General features: G+C 50.7%; 7 protein-coding genes across 7 annotated transcripts; 6 read left to right on the top strand and 1 right to left on the bottom strand.

Annotated features, from left to right (window-relative positions):
• Positions 1 to 91: 91 nt before the first annotated feature.
• LCP9604111_4628 (uncharacterized protein) lies at positions 92 to 3,144 on the top strand (the record flags this gene model as incomplete). The annotated part of the gene is made up of 3 exons (XM_039072348.1): positions 92 to 194; positions 244 to 1,440; positions 1,493 to 3,144. The coding sequence occupies 3 exons, from the start codon at positions 92 to 94 to the stop codon at positions 3,142 to 3,144; spliced, it is 2,952 nt and encodes a 983-aa protein (XP_038929118.1).
• Positions 3,145 to 3,478: 334 nt separating this feature from the next.
• On the top strand, positions 3,479 to 3,774 carry LCP9604111_4629 (copper metallochaperone ATX1; the record flags this gene model as incomplete). The annotated part of the gene is made up of 2 exons (XM_039072349.1): positions 3,479 to 3,566; positions 3,623 to 3,774. The coding sequence occupies 2 exons, from the start codon at positions 3,479 to 3,481 to the stop codon at positions 3,772 to 3,774; spliced, it is 240 nt and encodes a 79-aa protein (XP_038929119.1).
• A 409-nt stretch (positions 3,775 to 4,183) lies between these two features.
• LCP9604111_4630 (DUF2293 domain-containing protein) lies at positions 4,184 to 7,235 on the bottom strand (the record flags this gene model as incomplete). The annotated part of the gene is made up of 5 exons (XM_039072351.1): positions 4,184 to 4,313; positions 4,398 to 6,526; positions 6,590 to 6,883; positions 6,932 to 7,051; positions 7,107 to 7,235. The coding sequence occupies 5 exons, from the start codon at positions 7,233 to 7,235 to the stop codon at positions 4,184 to 4,186; spliced, it is 2,802 nt and encodes a 933-aa protein (XP_038929120.1).
• Positions 7,236 to 7,824: 589 nt separating this feature from the next.
• Positions 7,825 to 8,295, top strand: LCP9604111_4631 (uncharacterized protein; the record flags this gene model as incomplete). The annotated part of the gene is made up of 2 exons (XM_039072352.1): positions 7,825 to 8,129; positions 8,181 to 8,295. 2 exons carry the CDS (start codon positions 7,825 to 7,827, stop codon positions 8,293 to 8,295), a joined length of 420 nt encoding a protein of 139 aa, XP_038929121.1.
• A 680-nt stretch (positions 8,296 to 8,975) lies between these two features.
• Positions 8,976 to 11,286, top strand: LCP9604111_4632 (RING finger and CHY zinc finger domain-containing protein; the record flags this gene model as incomplete). Its single annotated transcript, XM_039072353.1, has 3 exons — positions 8,976 to 10,235; positions 10,285 to 10,649; positions 10,698 to 11,286. 3 exons carry the CDS (start codon positions 8,976 to 8,978, stop codon positions 11,284 to 11,286), a joined length of 2,214 nt encoding a protein of 737 aa, XP_038929122.1.
• A 1,108-nt stretch (positions 11,287 to 12,394) lies between these two features.
• Positions 12,395 to 15,331, top strand: LCP9604111_4633 (IQ calmodulin-binding motif domain protein; the record flags this gene model as incomplete). The annotated part of the gene is made up of 1 exon (XM_039072354.1): positions 12,395 to 15,331. The coding sequence occupies one exon, from the start codon at positions 12,395 to 12,397 to the stop codon at positions 15,329 to 15,331; it is 2,937 nt and encodes a 978-aa protein (XP_038929123.1).
• Positions 15,332 to 15,692: 361 nt separating this feature from the next.
• On the top strand, positions 15,693 to 17,033 carry cia1 (iron-sulfur cluster assembly protein CIA1; the record flags this gene model as incomplete). Its single annotated transcript, XM_039072355.1, has 1 exon — positions 15,693 to 17,033. The coding sequence occupies one exon, from the start codon at positions 15,693 to 15,695 to the stop codon at positions 17,031 to 17,033; it is 1,341 nt and encodes a 446-aa protein (XP_038929124.1).
• Between the last annotated feature and the right edge of the window lie 225 nt (positions 17,034 to 17,258).

A 17,258-nucleotide genomic window follows, 5' to 3' on the forward strand; every position in this document is an offset into this window, starting at 1 on the left:
TGCATCCTGACATTATGCGCATATGTATATGACCGGGTGAATTCTGACTGCTGAACCAGTTTCGACATGGTTTCGCCAAGTCCTGAACCTGATGGATGAACATACAAGCAGTGCTCTCCACTATGGGCACGTCGGACGAGCTGTCTATCTTCCTGAGGAGCAGGAATGGACGTTCACTCGTTCTTTTGCTAGGCGTAGGTACTTGAGCCTCCTTTTCTTCAAACCAGCTAACATGTTCCCAAGCCCCGTTGATCAAATATACCGGTGTGACCAAGACAAAAATCCCATCGCCTTTCCGCTCAGCCAAAGCTCGACCAATACCCAGAGTACCCGAGAAAGACCCTAGGAGGTTAATCACAAGCGCGCATCCTGATTTGGCGGCATCGTGGTCCTCCATTCGCGCTGAACCTTTGTCGAAAGCTATCACGACTGTAGCCGAAAAATATGACCCGGAGGTCTCTGAGCTTTTTGATCTCGGTTATGCGGTGGATCAAAGGCGTCATGACAAGAGGCTGCGCTCAGTTGCAATTGCGGTGGCTGTTACCGGAGAATGTCGTAATATAATCTCATTTCGAACACTGGAAGAGGAGATTTTGGAGTTGACTTCTCCACAGAAGTTAGCATTCCGTGCTCCATCTATCAGTGACCAGGAAATGTCTGAATGGTCCAAGTGTGGTGCGCCGGTACGTCAAGTACACTTTGCACGTCCCTTGGAGGAGAAGCCCATGTTCCTGGCTGCCCGTCTCCCTGCAACGACTACAATATTCCGACCTCTTTACCATTTCGACCCTGTGCCTATGTGCCCTTCGGGGGATAGTATACTGGGATCATCCACCCCTTTGAAAAACTCTCGGCTGGATGCGAATCCAATCGCGGAGCTATGTGTGTCGCAAACAGGTGGCTTCTCACATGCAGATGTGACCTTTAACCCCTGGTATCAGAGACAATTCGCCATTGTAGACACCAGAGGTAAGTGGAGTGTCTGGGAGATCACCGGCAGACAGCGACTCCAGCAGGCCACTTGGGCTGCCGAGCTTGTCAAATCAGGCTCGTTGCCCATGCAGGATTATAAACGCAAACATGGTTGCCCTCGCCTTGATGGCTGGGCATCAATCGAGTGGGTCCATGATGTTGGATCGCTACTTGTCTCCAATCGTCACAACGTCATAATCTATGCCTTCACGGATGACCAGATTCCAACACGCACGGTTGAGTTGGGAATGACAAAGCCATCTGAGTGGGTTCTAGATGTTCAAACAAACTCGCGCAAGCCATCACAGTTTTTCGTCCTGACGACAACGAGAATAATGTGGTTTGATGTCGGAGCCCTACCAGGCGAGCATGACACAAGTCTTTCACTATACCCTCGAGTGTCCTGGAGGCACTTTCGAGACCCCGAAGACACGACCTTGCGACTTAGCGACATAGTCGTATACCAAGGTATGTGCTTGCGCGATTGAACACGGACTTCTAATACTAAGTTATTATCTAGATCTGTATCTCGTTCTGTATTCACAGCTCACCCGGCTAGTACAAGTATTCCCTTGTCCCTTCATATCCGATGAAGAGACTGAGTCCATATCTGTACCCGATCCCCTGGTGCTAGATGCGCCCCTGTTGGCAGATATACCGTCAACTCAACACGACTCTGTCGTGCGATTCTCGAGACTCGTATTTAGAGAAATTGCCCACTCTATTGCACCAGTGGGTAGGAATTTCTACAACGCCGACTTGCCATTCATCAAGCTTTTCTGGATGGATTCCAATCTTGCCGTCCACGAATCTACTTTCGAGGCCCCGCGCGGAAACCCAGACGAGCCGGACTCGTTTCGCGAAAGCAGTATCTTGCGGTTAAGAAAGCGTTATGCTCCGACAATATGCGCTGGACCCACCGATGACTTTGTTGTGGATGATTGGGATGAATCAGCGACAAAGCAAACGATTGTTCGTCGTTGCAAACCCCAAATGGGCCGCGTTGATACAAGGTCGGACTTGCAGTGGACCCTGGACTTTTCTGGCGTCTACCAAATAGCGACAGGGAAAATGAAAATGGAAATCCATCCACAAAAGCAGACGAAGAGATTAATGCCCAAACCAAGGACATTTGATGCGTTAATAGGGGACCTCCAAATCGAAATGGAGAATGGATCGGACCAACCTCCAGGCAAAACCATGGTTGAATTGACCGACAAGAAACTTCTGGCCGAGGGTCTTGATGAAAGAGCAGATGATCTGCAACGACTCATTTCAGCACTCGTCTCTAAACAGCCGAACCCCAACGCGCAATGTCGATATATGTTTCTACCACTCCCATCACCGAACGGCAGTTATGGCATCCCGGCCAAACTCTCAGGCGAAGCAGATAACGATCTTTTAAATACATATGATCGAATCGTCGATGATTGGATGTCTACCCTGCCTCGCGCCATCCCCGTGCAGACCCGACTCATGAAAGAAAAAGTCATTCGGGGGGTTGCTGTCGATCTCATCCTTTCGCGCCTAGTAAAAATCTCTACCTCATTAGATAGCATCATACTGGCCAAGCCCACAGATCCTGTCGAGGACCAAGCAATTGAGAAGGCAAATGAAAAGGCCGCGACACAGAACAATTATCTGCAATCGAGCTACTTCTCATTATCATCATCGCAGATCCCTGCAAGCCAATCATCAATGGCCAAAAGCCAAGTCTTTGGATCTGAACCAGACGCAATGCCAATCCAGCAGTCCAAGTACACCGCAGTCCCGGTCTTGAGTGGTCTCTCAGCGTTCACCACATTCAAGACCCCACGTCCAGCACCACGAAACGTGACAAACCTCTTAGCGCACTGGTCGGTAGGAACCAACCCGGAAGACTATTCATGGGAGAGGATGGAAGACGAGGAAATGCGGGAGACGAGGGCACGCACACCCAGGAGCAGACGGAAGAAACGCCCACAGCCTCGTGACCAATCCCTCCCTGCGACTCCGGTAATTCCTATGATCCGGACATGGGACAGTCAGCCACTCGCACCTCCCCGACTCAACGTCGCCAGTAGTCAGCCCGCGATGGATGATGTGTCGATGACCCAGATGGAGCGGGGAGCTTTTGGAGCCCGACCACTCAAGAAGCCGAAACAGAAGAAGAAAAGAGCAGCTGGATTTTAGAAATGGCTTATAGATCAAATAATTCAATAATACATACTCTATACTTCCGCACTATATGGCCTACTACAGGAGACATTGGCTAACCAATCGCGAATATGGCTCATTCTCAAAGGGATGAATTATGACAAATGCAGATCACCAAGGAGGACGCCGAGGTAGAATAAGAAGTATATAATCTCCTTTTCTCTCTTTCTATTTCTCTCTCTTTATCTCTCTCTCAGCCATTCCTCCTTTTGGTATATTCACCTGAAACCGGAAGTCCGCTGTTATCCGCCAAGCATCATCTTCCCCTCCTTCAACAACACCCCGCACCAACACAAATCAAATTCCCACCATGTCTGATCACCAGTACAAGTTCAATGTGACCATGACCTGCGGCGGATGCTCCGGCGCCGTTGAACGTGTCCTCAAGAAGCTGGAAGGTAAGCGACGCGCGGCCTGTTTCATCGTTTTTTGATCCTAACACGTTGGTCTTTAGGCGTCAAGACCTTCGATGTTAGCCTCGAGACTCAGACGGTCAATGTCACCACCGAGCCTACTCTTGCCTACGACGATGTGCTGGAAAAGATTAAGAAGACTGGAAAGACTGTGAACAGTGGAGAGGCGGATGGGGAGAGCAAGCAGGTTTAGATTCTCTCAATGCTCACGGTGTTTCCGGTCTTATATATACCCCTTTTCGCATGAGGCCTGGAAGTCAAACTCGCGAGCTTGCCTAAGCTCGTGGTACTCAGGCCCAAGACTAGACTCGGTTGCTAGGCAGTGCTAGGTCGAACATACCAATAGCATGCATTCCAACTTCGGAAGGTTTTAAGGTTGCTCTGGAATTCCTATGACTAAATGACCCATGACGAGAAATGAAATAGATAGAAAACGAGGGGACCGCAGTTCCCGATTCAAATTGGTATTGAGACCCATGAGGAGAGAAATTCTAAGAATATGCGCAAGGGTATCATGAACAACAATGCAATCAATGCAATAAATGCAACGAATGCAATACAAAGCATCTCAAAACAAAGGGGGGATGTGGTGGTAGATAGGATTAATAATCCACAATCACGAAATGTCTTCCATCAGGGAGGGGATAGGGTGGACGTGGTTCAACTCTTTGAACATAGACTGGGCGATCCTGCTCCGTAGTTTGGGATGAGGAAGGGTAATTGGAGGATGGTCTGTATCTGGGTTAGTGCGGAACTTCTCGGGGCATAGGGGAAAGTTGTGTTGTTGAAGTGGTTAGTTTCCCAATGAAGGCTTACCGCAAGGAGTTGAACCCGCCGCTGGCTGGTCTTTCATGGGGGGACACGTGAGGCTGGAGCTTTCCTATGATAGAGTCTGAAAAGGTGCGAAGGTGATCATGGGAAGGAGTCACTCGCGGTCCTTTGGGCAATGAGCCACGTTGATCCGACGAAACTTGAGACAAATTCTTTGTGCCAAGGTAGTCAAAGTCTCTAATCCGGGTGGACTGAGACGGTTCTCCAATGGGCGTGGCCTCTGGTCCGGCGCGCCTGGAGACGTATTCAAGTGGAGGGGGCTCACGGTGGTCAACATGCCGGACAAAGTCCTCGGCATAAAGGTTCCTGTCTGTGTGGACGTTCTCTGATAAAGGGCGGCCACTATCAATGCGGGTGTGCCGCATAGCCCGCGGCTCTTTCGGAGCACGGTCCGAACGGAAACTACGATCACCATGGTAAGGATGCCACGGTCCGGAATTGGATACGGCTGGAGCCGCTCGGAAGGTGCGATCCCCTTCCGAGACAACGATACTGGTACTGGAAAGCCCAGCCTGAGCTTTAGGCTCGTATGGTCCGCTGATATGCTGTCGACCCAAGACTGACCTTGTTTCTAGGCCATATTGTGCGTTGGAATAAGAAAGCGAGTTCTGGTTCCTTTCCCGCTGGTATCCTACAACAGGGGGTTGTTCCACTGGCAGATAGTCCCGACGGAAATGAGGTAGCTCCTTGGGTCGGTGGTCTTGGACAAGCTCAAGGCGACGATAAGGGTGTGGCGCGAATCCTTCGGAAACGGGAAGTCCCATAGGCCTTGCACTCCACGGGTCTGGGCGGGACTCGGTTCGAGAACGTTCACGACATGTCAGACGCCTTCTTTTGCTCGCGTGTTCGCTGTCACCTTCCTTTTCGATGGCATCGGGATGATGCCCTATCTCTCCTTGAGAATACCCTGGCGTGACCGATCGGAGGGACATTTTGTTGGTCATATGTACCAAAGGATGCGAAGCGTCAGTCCACCGGCTTTCTATTGGCCGGGGGTTTTCGATTGAGGGCAAGATAGAGTCCTGTGTGTTTGAACCTGGTCTGAGAAGAGGGGTATTGACGGAGTCAGGGTACCGTCCCACTGGGGTCAATTTCTGGCGATTTTCCTTTGGTCCGCTCACAAACACAGGTGCGTTGGTCCTGTCCGACTGAGGAGGCAGTCTTTCTTGTCGGAATATGGGCTCCATCCTAGAGGGAGGGACATCCTGCGAGTGGCTCATGATCACATTCCTGGGCCCAGAGAGTTCTTCTAGGATTTGTAACTCGGGTGATTCCTTATTAGTTAGTCCAGTTGGCCTGGCGTTCATATCATAGGTTGAATAATTCTGTTGGACATCCGAGTGAAGATAGTTCTCCTGGATACCTACATGTCTCTGTCGGTCCATTAGTGGAATAGCGAGCACTGGATGTGCTTGGTTATCATTACTGGCTGAGCCTGGAGCGACTCGCCGATGAACCTCGGCGTGTTGAGGAACTATATCCTGGCGCCTAGCAGCAGGTACTTCCTTAGTAATGCGTTGCTCGGCATATCGAGGGCTTTGCTTTTCAGCGGGGGCACCGGAAAACCTCGGTTCTTCGGTGCCCTGTATACCCTCTCTATACTCCTTGACAGCTCGGGTCCATGCTTTGTACCTGTTAAATCCTCGACGGTTGATGGTATCCGTGGCTGGGGCTCTTGTGACAAATCGGAACCCAGGTGGTGCCTCCTCGGATAGTTCCCGTGGAAGATCCTGACCAAGAGAATTCGTATTGTCCATAGGCTGGCATCGGATCTCATGGGCCCGAGTATCGCTTGCAAGTATTTCCACACTGGTGTCCTGGTGACCTGCTGAAGCAACCGCATCTTCTTCTGATTCACTGTCTTCGTCGTCCGAGATAACGATCACCTCGCGGAAAACATCTTCCAGAACTGTCTGGCCGTTCTCATCGTCTCCTCGCCACTCAATGACTTTTGCTAGAGTTGTGTGTTCCACAACCCCTCTTGCTTCGTGGAAGGAAGTGGTTTTCAAAAGGCGATCGTAGTCAGTGTAGACATGCCGAACGTGAGCAACCACAGCGAGTTGGGCTCTGCGAGCCAAAGGCAATTCGGTGGCAGTCCCAACCTTTTTCTGACCCTTTTTTGGATATCAGGTTTTCCAATTTCTCATTTCTCAAATCAAGATTGAGTATATACGTACCTTTTGAAAAGCAGTCTTGATAATTTGATTCAAATCCTTCTCTGGCATGTTTGGAAAGAGATCCTTCAAGGCGTCCCGTGCTTCTGTGTTGAGGGTTTGTTGAGAAATTTCAGATTCTCCCCGAATGTTGTTCTCTAGTTTCTGGATGGGGAAGGTACTAGGCACTGTTTTACCGGTGCTTGTGAGGTAGAACCCCAGTTCTGAGCAAACAGCTGCCACCACGGTACTAGGGAAATGATACCCTATCCGATGAACATGCTGGGACAGGTTATGATGGCGATGGTGGGGCGTAGTCTTAAAAATAAGCAGTGTTGATGATTAGCAACCAGATGGGGTTCTCACCGATACTGCGTAGATCTGGAGACCCTCGTCTCGACATCGCTCCTTGCACGTTGTAGTGAGTTGTGGATTTCCCGCAGGAATGAAGGTGTAGCCGCTTGGTGCTTGCGCTTCAAAACAGATCTGTTCCATTTTTTTGTTAATCATTTGGTCATGCCGAAGCAGGGAATATACGTACAACACTCCGAAGCTTCTTCTTTTCTTGGGTGACCGATTCCATAATAACCTTGTGTCTTCTCGCTCTTCTTTGCGTAGCCCGGTCGGGGCCATGCCTGACCGAGCCAGCTCTCCTTATGACGCGGGTCATACTTGCGGTTCAGCTTATCGCAGAACCTTGCGAAGATGAAGATTTCAACACATCATTCACAATATGTATTAGACGTGTGATATGAACAGGTAGATGGTATGTGCCTCGTTGCCTGGATCAGGGTGAATGGCGCGTGGTCAAGTCAAGACAGTCGTGTTATGCACCGCAGTAACGAAAAAAGTACGAAGTAAAGACACCCCGCGGTCAACCGAAACAGGAACAAGGCCCTTGATGCGAGCCTTCTGGGTCAACTTGAGCAAAATCGTAGGGAGCAAAGAGCAAGAAATAAAAAAAAGAGAAAGAATGAGAATATCAAGAAGGATGGAGGGAGAGAGAGAGGGAGAGAGCGCAGATAAGATGGCTATTGCGGCCCAAGTCACCTCCTCCCCCTCTCCCGATCAGGCTAGTCCTGCCTGAGGCTTCAGCCTTTCCCCAACTTTGACCGTCTTTTGTTCATCTCCCCTCCAATGCGAATCCAACATTTGAACTCACCACTTCGGATCTCCGTTGATTCCGTCTGATTCCGTCTGATTGCACATCTGCCGCATATTCCAGATTCGTTGGCTCGTACATGTCCAATAGATCGGCCATGAACGCTTCAATCCAGGCCATGAAGGTGGATACACGAGCTATGGTCCACGCATACCGTCATCTCTACCGACAGGGGTTGAAAGCGATTCAATATTCGACGCCCGGTCGCCATATGCTTCTAAAGTCCCTGCGAAAATCCTACCGTTCCTCCCCTTCCGAAGAATTTGATCCTGCCAAAATCACCAACACACTCCGCTTTCTCGAACGAGCTACTGAGGTTGCGGGCATGGAACACAAGATTTTGAAGAACCTTTTGCTAGCTAGATATTGGGAGCAAGATCACCTTGTGAGGGAGTCCCGCGTGTGAGTGACCACCAACAGAAGTGGAGAAGAAAGCCGCTGACTTGCCCTCAGTCCGCGATCCCTGGGACTCGGCCATGCAGAGAACCAGCTACGGACAAGTGTCTTTGACCATTACAATTTGACACTTGACCGTTTGAATGAGAGTCTAGGGACATGTCTCAGATGATTCGAACCCCGCAGTTCTCGACTTCTCCCTCAGTGCTGATCCGACCCGCTATGCCAGATCGTGCGTCCGTTAGGCCTCAGTGCTTCCCTTGGGCATGAATCCGCACCGGCGCGAGGCAGCTCGCCCAAAATGGGATTGCACATACCGGGTATTGCCGTGATCAGGACACCGGTACATATCTCAATCGCATCAGGATTGCGTAGGACACGATGACCCGTCTTGCCTCTAGGTCAGCCTCGTGCGTTGTATTTTACAATCTTATGGCATACAGCACATTATGTCGATGGCAATCTACACGCCTTGGCATTCAATGCAACATCGTATAGCCAATCCTCGTCTCCGGACTTGAGACTCATTGGTAGATACATAGTAGGATCTGCAGGAAGACAGCATTGATGATAGTCTACTGGTAGAATACTTTGAGCAAATTCCAACCCAAATGATAGTCTCTACTCCTTCCCAATATTCCCTGGTTTTCGAGTCCAACCGTCCAACTAAAAAGTGTGCCAATCTCCTGAGGCTCCAGTTCCAGAGCATGTGACGATGATTCAGCACCGGAGGCGGTGCCCGTGGACGTCACATGTCACGATGTCTGCTGTTCCGGCTCCAAGTTTGGGTTTGATTCTGCTTGATTTCAAGCATCCAAAGCGATTTAGTGAGATGCTGGTTTAGAGCCCTTCATGAGTGGTTTCATTTCCTCATTGCTGATCCAAGCTGGAATACTATCCCCCTTACCACCCCAACCGAACAGTCAACCAAATGACGACGAAGCTAAATTCCACCTGAACAAACCGACATACCCCTCGTGTGATAGTGAAGGCCATAAATTGAGTCCTCTACTGGACCAAGACCACGGACAGAACTCGAATTGCGGAGATGCGGGTGCGGGGTCCCTGCATAGCCCTCCTTTCTTCACAACCCTACCGAAAGAGATGGATGGCCGAAACTCGCAATCGGAGGGCACTCGATCAGTGACCCATAACACACCCGGATCCATCCAAAACATAGATGCGACCGCAGGCGCCTCCATTGATCACACACATGAAATCGACGTCACCGTGCAGCCGGACAGTTCGGGGAATTCACTAGTTTCACATCCCAGCGAGGCGCTGAGCTCGTCCAATGAGCCACAACATGCTTCAACAATATCCACCAGCGAGCCTCGGCAATCTCTCGACAATGCCTTTGATCCGGAGGGACTGGCACAGTCTTCTCTTCCGGCGGATGATGGGATGGGAGTTCTAAGAAGCAAGATCATTGCAATCAGGGAGTTGGAGCTCACCAATGTTGAAAAGGCGCGCATGGTTCACGGTTTGATGACAGAAGGTTACCACTCATCCCGTGAGCTCCGAAGCGCCCCTGGTCTAGGGGTATTCTCAACTCCATCAAGTCCGGCGAGCTTGGGGCTGCCAACAAGTCCGAGGACTCCGAGGGCCTCGGAGATCAATACTTCTAGGTCGGGCTCACCATACTCCGAATCAGACTCTCTTTACGAGACAACCTTCAATCTCACAGCTGAAGATCTGCAGCCCACCTTTGTACCCAAGGTAGAAACAGAATCACCAGAACTCGAAACTGGGGACGAAGAGGGTGACACAGAAGAACAAGAAGAGACTAGTCTGGGGTGTGTGCATTATCACCGCAATGTGAAACTTGAGTGCCACACTTGCAAAAAATGGTATACCTGCCGCTTCTGTCATGATGAAGTCGAAGATCACTCTCTCGTTCGTCGAGATACCGAAAACATGCTTTGTATGCTATGTGGGTATGCACAGCCTGCAGCGCAGAACTGCAGACGGTGTGGCGAGCAAACTGCGCAGTATTATTGCGAAATTTGCAAACTCTGGGATAACGACAGCAAAAAGAGCATCTACCATTGCAGCGACTGCGGTATATGTCGAATTGGACAGGGACTAGGAAAAGATTTCTTCCATTGCCAGGTAAGGGCTCCGACAGAGGTTAGACGATACTGGTACTAACAACATATAGACATGCTCTGTTTGTCTTCCTATATGTATTGAGAACACCCATCGCTGCATTGAACGGTCCACCCAGTGTGACTGTCCCATATGTGGCGACTACATGTTCACTTCTCCAGAAACCGTCGTCGTCATGCGATGTGGCCACAGTATACACCACAAGTGTCTCTCAGAGTACTCCAAAAGTTCCTTCCGTTGTCCGCTTTGTAGCAAAACTATCACCAACATGGAATCGACGTTCCGAAACCTGGATCGTACCATCGATAGCCAGCCTATGCCTGACGAGTTCAAGGATACCAAAGGCCTTATTTACTGCAACGATTGCGGTTCGAAGTCGGTTGTCAAATACCATTGGCTCGGCTTAAGATGTGATTTGTATGTACTCTTCGAAAAAAATGGTCAACACCTGCTGATAGCATCTAGATGTGAGTCGTACAATACGGCCCAAATTCGCATTTTGCACGGAGATATGTCCACTCAAGCCGAGGAAGACTTCGGGCAAGACCTGCTTCCTCGGCCTCGATCGTCTTCATACACTGAAAACGATGACCCGATCTCCTCTTCCCTGGCAGCACTAAACGTCAATAATACATCAGTTCCTCGTTCACGGCTCAGTGCGCCTATGTCTACTGAACCCGTTAGACGATTTTCATCCTACAACATTACACGAGGCCGTGCTGTCTCGCCCGTCGTTAGCAACTACTTTGGACTGCCGACTGAGCGTGAATCAGAGAAACCTTCATCTATTCCCTTCTTTGGGGGACCATCTCGTGGCGAGAATGAGGATTACGGTGCATTGAATTTCTTGAGCAAGAAGCTTACATACCGATATGGACTGTTTGGAGGTGAGACTAAATCAACCGAAAGCGTATTGGAAACTGAGAATGAAGAAGACGACGCTGAGTCTTCTGACTCGGCTGAATCAGATGGTTCTCCTGGTATTGGGGATGACGACGAGGAGGAAGAGGAAGATCAAGATGAAGATCACATTCAGATTTTCGGTCATCAGTGAGGCCGATCCAGATTTTTCCAAGTGAACCCAGATGCTCGTCGTCCAAGGAAGTGTGACCCAACAGCTATCCTTGCCCTCTTTAATTTTCCCCCATCAGCCCCTGCGGCGAGCAATAAACATCGTTCAGCCCTTGCCCACAATCTACCCGGTCCCTGGGTTCGATTTCAGAGACATCTCTGAACCGGTGCCCATCCCTGACAAGACCGACTCAATATTTCTGTCCTGGAATGATAGCGCCGTCATTTTCTGTACCTTTACACATGTGATGACTACAAATGTCCACAACTAAGTAAAGGGCACACCTCAACGCAACTCGGGGATTGTTGCTTTTACACACATCAAGCAGCCGGCTTCGCTGCAGCATAGCGTTCACTTCTTTTTCCGGTTTAAAGCACACTGGTATCATGACGCAACGATAGCAATTTTATTGAAACTCTCCATCTTACTTGGCCTACACTAGATTGCTAGAAATATTATAGTCTTCTACTTTCACTGCGTACTTGACGATATAAAGTATTTAAATACCTAGTAGAAGTAGCTATAGTAACCTAAAAACCACGTAGATAGTCATTTCCCTTCTTACAATAAAAGCCAATCGGACTAAAGTGCTATAAACCGATAGCCACCTAACATACCAAGCTTCCAAGCTATAAATAGGATTGAGGAAGCCCTGAAGAGGCGATGGATGGTTATCGCGCTTACCTCAGCTTCTGGTTGCAGCCACAAGATTCCATTGACGATCCAGGTTGTATCAGACATGATGTTGCCTGGTTTCATCCTGTCTTGCTTATTGAAACACCTATTTAGCCATTGAGCCGACTCATCTGACTTCCTTTTCCTAATTTCCCGTCCTGAAACGAGGCACGGATCCCTCCACTCCCCCAGCCGAGTGATGCGCATGTATTTAACTCCTTGATTTCAGCCCGTCTAGATTGCTCCTTTCTTTTCTTAAAAGACTGGAAATCACTCGACAAGGATCCTATAACCTAGCTTACAAGTGAAATTCTTGTGAACAACTCCAACCTCTTCCAATCTCTTATCAGTACTGCCCCGCGGAATCTCCTTCGTCACTTTATCAGCGCCGCGTCGCACCCGCGTCAGCCGTACTATGATCCGTCGCAACTCCGACATCGAGATTCAGCTCCCGGACGCTGGTCCAACACCTCTCTCACCCGATTCCGTGAGCGATCTCGATGTGGAAATGTTCTCTGAGGAGCTGACACTTCCCTTGAGTCTCCCACCACACATCGCAGCCCGGTTCGCCCGCAAAAGCAGCAAAGCCCGCCGTTCCTCCACCGCCTCATCTCGACGAAGCTCGGTGTCATCCTTGCACTCGCACCATTCCAACGCGTCCTCAAATGGCTCGCTAAGTGCGGACCATATTGCTCAGCATCTCCGTCGCACGTCCATTTTGGAGAGCCGAAAGGCACGACTCGCTGATCGTGCATTGCATGCGGAGAAAGTAAGGCTGCGAGCCGCTCTGGCTAAAGCAGCCACACGAAATTTTCAGTTCGAAGAGAGGGCGTTAGCCGCCCAGCAGGCCCGCGAGCGTCTGCTCGCCGATATCACCGCTAAGTGCGAAGGTCAGGTCAGACGGGCCAAAAAGAAGGCCGAGGACCAGCGGGAGAAGAAAGCTGCCGAACAAGCTCGCATGCGTCTGGAAATGGCGGAGAAGCTTGCGGAGGCAGAGAAACGGCGCACATTATATCAGAAAACACACCGCCGCCAGCGTACTAGCAGCTTGCCCGTCACCGAGGAGAAAAAGATGTCCCGGGAGGTCACAAAGTCGGTTCAGCAGGATGCGGCTGCGCGGAAGATACAGCGCGTATGGAAAACCCACAACGCGAAGATGGTTATGCAGCAGTTTCAGTCATTGAACCTGTCTGTGGACCGAGTTCGCGACATGACTTTTGAAGAAGTTGGCGCTCTCCTTTCTGACAGCAATTTGCTCGACACTATGACTAAAGTTCTCCGACTCTGCGGTCTACAGGATATGGAAGGTGGGGCCTTGGGTGAGAGGGGTGCCGTACGCACGTTCCTCAGCAGCTATCTCATCGTCACTCACCCGCAAGAGGTTCTGAGCAGCAATGGAGATCAGGAGCAGGATCTGATTGCTAAGGCCCGGGAGCTGCTAATAGCCTTTCATCAGGTCACGGCGCTGCTATCGTCTGGCTGTTGCTCTCCGTCTGTGATCACCGCAGATCTCCAGACCTTGTGTGAATCTCACAACGTGTTTTTCTCTGCTTTCCATGCTTGGAAATCCCACGACTCTAGCGTACTGATTGAGATCATGGTCGCACAGTTCGTTGAATTGGAATTGATTTGGCAGACGGTCAAGAATGACAAAGCTGGTGGTGCCGCAGAAGACTACAGACTGGGTATCCGACAGAACCAGGTCCTTTTGCTAGCCCGCCTGAAGAGACTTGCAGGGCCCGAGCGACACATGGAGTTGATCAGAGATTCATTGAAGAAGGCCAAGCGGGAGAAGAAGAAGGCTGCCTCCAAACAAGCTATCCCCCGATCTGCTGAGACTGCTCCTCCCACCACGGTTACGCAGAGTGTCACATCGCCTCTTAGCGAGTCATTCAACAACATCGATGCCGCAGTTTTCCAAGAGCTGGATAAGCAGCGGACATCACCCCACGAGAGATTCACCAGAATTCTCACTCCTCTCCCTGAAAATCGGGAGCTGGTGCATGAACTTCTTATTAACAAAGAGTTCAAGATCGAGGAAGCACCATATACCGAACCACGCAGACAGATTATGAAGCAGATGTGCGATACAATGAGACGAGGGGTGGAAGCTGGACACAGTACCAACTGGACTGTCGCCATGGCCACAGTGATCCAAGATCGCTTGCTACGCTCACTCCAACAGGGAAATTCCCTTTATGTGATAATTAGTGAAGTCTTAGATCCAAAACTGGTCCAGGGACAGTGCGAGGCTGGCACATTCTCCTATGATAATTTCTTCGGCTTCATGAACAACATCTTACCACGCCTATGCGCTCCTTACCGGGACCCTGTGGTCAAGGCATACATTGAGGATACTTCAGGCGATGCTATCGATCGGCTGTCTCGGTTGATGAGCATCATTGACCTGCTGTCACTCGACCAGACGAATTTTATGATCCAGCTTGCTGCACCCCAGCTCATCGAAGAAGCTCCGGGTTATGAGCGGCGGGCATTTGACCGAGACGTCACGGACGGGACAGTCAATTTGGGGAAGGTCCGACGGTTTTGGCGCATTCATCGCAACATAATCGTTGATGAGATGAAGAAGCGAGACCCGGAAGGCATCCAGGGTGAACCACGCCCATCACCAACACGAGTCTACGCCCAAGGTCTTGCCGACACCGTTCTAAGCAATGCGCTTGTATCCGAAGATATAATTCCAGAGACTCTGAGTCTCGATCGCCAACGACTCGAACGGCTGCACGCCAGGGCATTCCAAATCGTCGCAACAGCTTCCATCCTGTTGACAGCAAAGAACCTACTCAAGCGAGACGCACGGTCTCAATGGAAACCAGAAGCAGACCGGATTCTGTCTCTGGACTTCAATGAGATCAGCGCAGAGCGAGTACAGTCTATCCTCGAGTCGACACATCCGATGCCACCCGCTGCGAGTGCCCAGCTCGCAGCTACGATCAAACGAGTCCTCGGACCCGTGGCCACAGCATGTCTCGCAGCCGCACCCCAGCTCGCGGTAGTAACTTCAGAGAGCTCTGCCTCAGATGCATCTGTCTCCTCAGCAGAGTCGCACGGAGCCACAACCTCCGCGGCTAGCTTCTCGGATCCAGTGACGAAACTCATTCTCTCCCGCCTTCGCAGCCACGTCCTCTCGCGTCTCAGCGCATCGAGTGCCTCCGAGCGGATACGGGCTACCACCACGGCCAGTCAGATGCTCGCTGGTGCGGGTATGCCGGAGTTTGTTAATGAGGTTGGCAAGTTGGTTGAAGAATTAGAGAAGGTCCGCGAGGTGGATTGGCTTTGCCACGGGTCGGTATACGAGGGTTTATACGAAGAAGGTGCTCCAGCACAATGAAGGCGTTTTAGAGGGGCATGTATAATGCAGTCTATGTTTTTTGTTTTTGTTCTTTTGTTCTTTCATTCTTGGATTTTGGAGGTTGGGACTTTGGACTTTGGACTGGGCAGACTGGCAGGGTATACGACTAGTTCCTAGAGTTTTGTATGGAGTAATGAGACCTTTGACTTCTATATATCCTAGATTATTGAAATGTTAAACATGTGAAATGTCCCATTTGATCTGAAATTTATATACAACCCTCCTATCTAATCAGTAACCCCCACACCATCAAAAATCCAACCTCAACACCGTATCCCTCCATTCCATTCCCCTCCAATCCCTCCAATACCTTCAATTCCCAACTAAAACGCCAACCAACATGTCTCCAAATGTCACTATCACACACCTATCCGACCTCACACCCCCCTCCCAAGAACGAACCTGGCTCACAGCCCCGCACCCAACCCTCCCAATAGTCGCAACCTGCAGTTCAGACAAGACCATCCGAGTCTACTCCCTTACAAACTTTACCCTCCTCTCCACAATCACCGGCGGCCACAAGCGCTCCGTCCGCACAGCAGCATGGAAGCCACACATGTCGGGGGAGTCCGTTCTCGCAACGGGCAGTTTCGACGCAACAGTCGGCATCTGGCGGCGGTGGGATAATTACGGGCGGGAAGACGGCGCCGGGATGGGAATGACCAATGACAATAACCAGACCCCGACGGATACCTCTGACGCCGACAGCGCAGACCGCGAAGAAGACGAAGAAGAATGGCGCTTCGCCGTCCTGCTCGACGGCCACGACAGCGAAGTCAAGTCCGTATCATGGTCCGCGTCGGGGATGCTGCTGGCGACGTGCTCGCGCGACAAGTCAATTTGGATCTGGGAGGATCTCGACGACGGCGATAACAACTTCGAGACCGTTGCTGTGATGCAGGAGCACAGCGGCGATGTGAAGTGTGTTTCGTGGCATCCTTCCGAGGAGTGTCTTGCTAGCGGGAGCTACGACGACACTATCCGGCTGTGGCGGGAGGATCTAGATGATTGGGGCCAGGTGGCATGCATCAAGGGACATGGGGGGACAGTTTGGTTTTTGGATTGGGAGGGGGATGATGCAGAGAAATGGAACGGGCCGATTTCCGATTCCAATTCTGAGTCCGAGCTGAGCGCTTTACAAGCTCAGTGGCGTTCTCAGAGGGCGCTTTCCGGCCCGCGCCTCATCTCCTGCTCGGACGACCGCACCGTGCGCGTGTGGCGGCGGCAGCCGAAGGAATCCCAGCAGATGGGCGCGTTTTCTTCTGCCACGACGGGCATCCCGAGTATCATTCGGCCTACGGGGACAGACGAGGCTTGGGAGGAGGATGCCGTGCTCCCGCATGCGCATGAACTGCCTGTATATGCTGTTGCGTGGAGTAAGCGGACCGGACTTGTTGCTTCGACTGGTGCGGATGGGCGGATTGCGATTTATGAAGAGCGATTTGTTACACCGGAGAAGGAGGAAAAGCAGGATGATGCGGATGCTATGGATACTGCGTCTAGTGATGTGCTACGAACGGAGTGGGTGCTTGTTGGTATTCAGGATGGGGCGCATGGGATTTACGAGATTAATCATGTTGCTTGGGCGAAGAGAGCAGATCGGGGTTCTGGGGGTGAGGAGGAGGTGCTTGTCTCGACGGCTGATGATGGGAGTGTCAAGGTTTGGACTGTGACGCGGTAATTGCTTTTTGGAATTGGCATGTGTTGGGTCTAAATAGCTTATAAACAAAAGGCTTGATGTATTTAGAGTCCAGAAAAAGGAAGAATATATAATCAATATGTCACTTGAGTAGTATGATCGCAGAGATATCAGAATGAAAATCATATTTAGAATTAAACCGAAGACTCCAGAACACCGTGTGCTTTATACAGATGCCAAAAATCATTCCCCTTCCTGAAACCCCTT

Source organism: Penicillium roqueforti (assembly GCF_015533775.1).
Source record: "Penicillium roqueforti strain LCP96 04111 chromosome Unknown scaffold_10, whole genome shotgun sequence".
Lineage (NCBI taxonomy): Eukaryota > Fungi > Ascomycota > Eurotiomycetes > Eurotiales > Aspergillaceae > Penicillium > Penicillium roqueforti.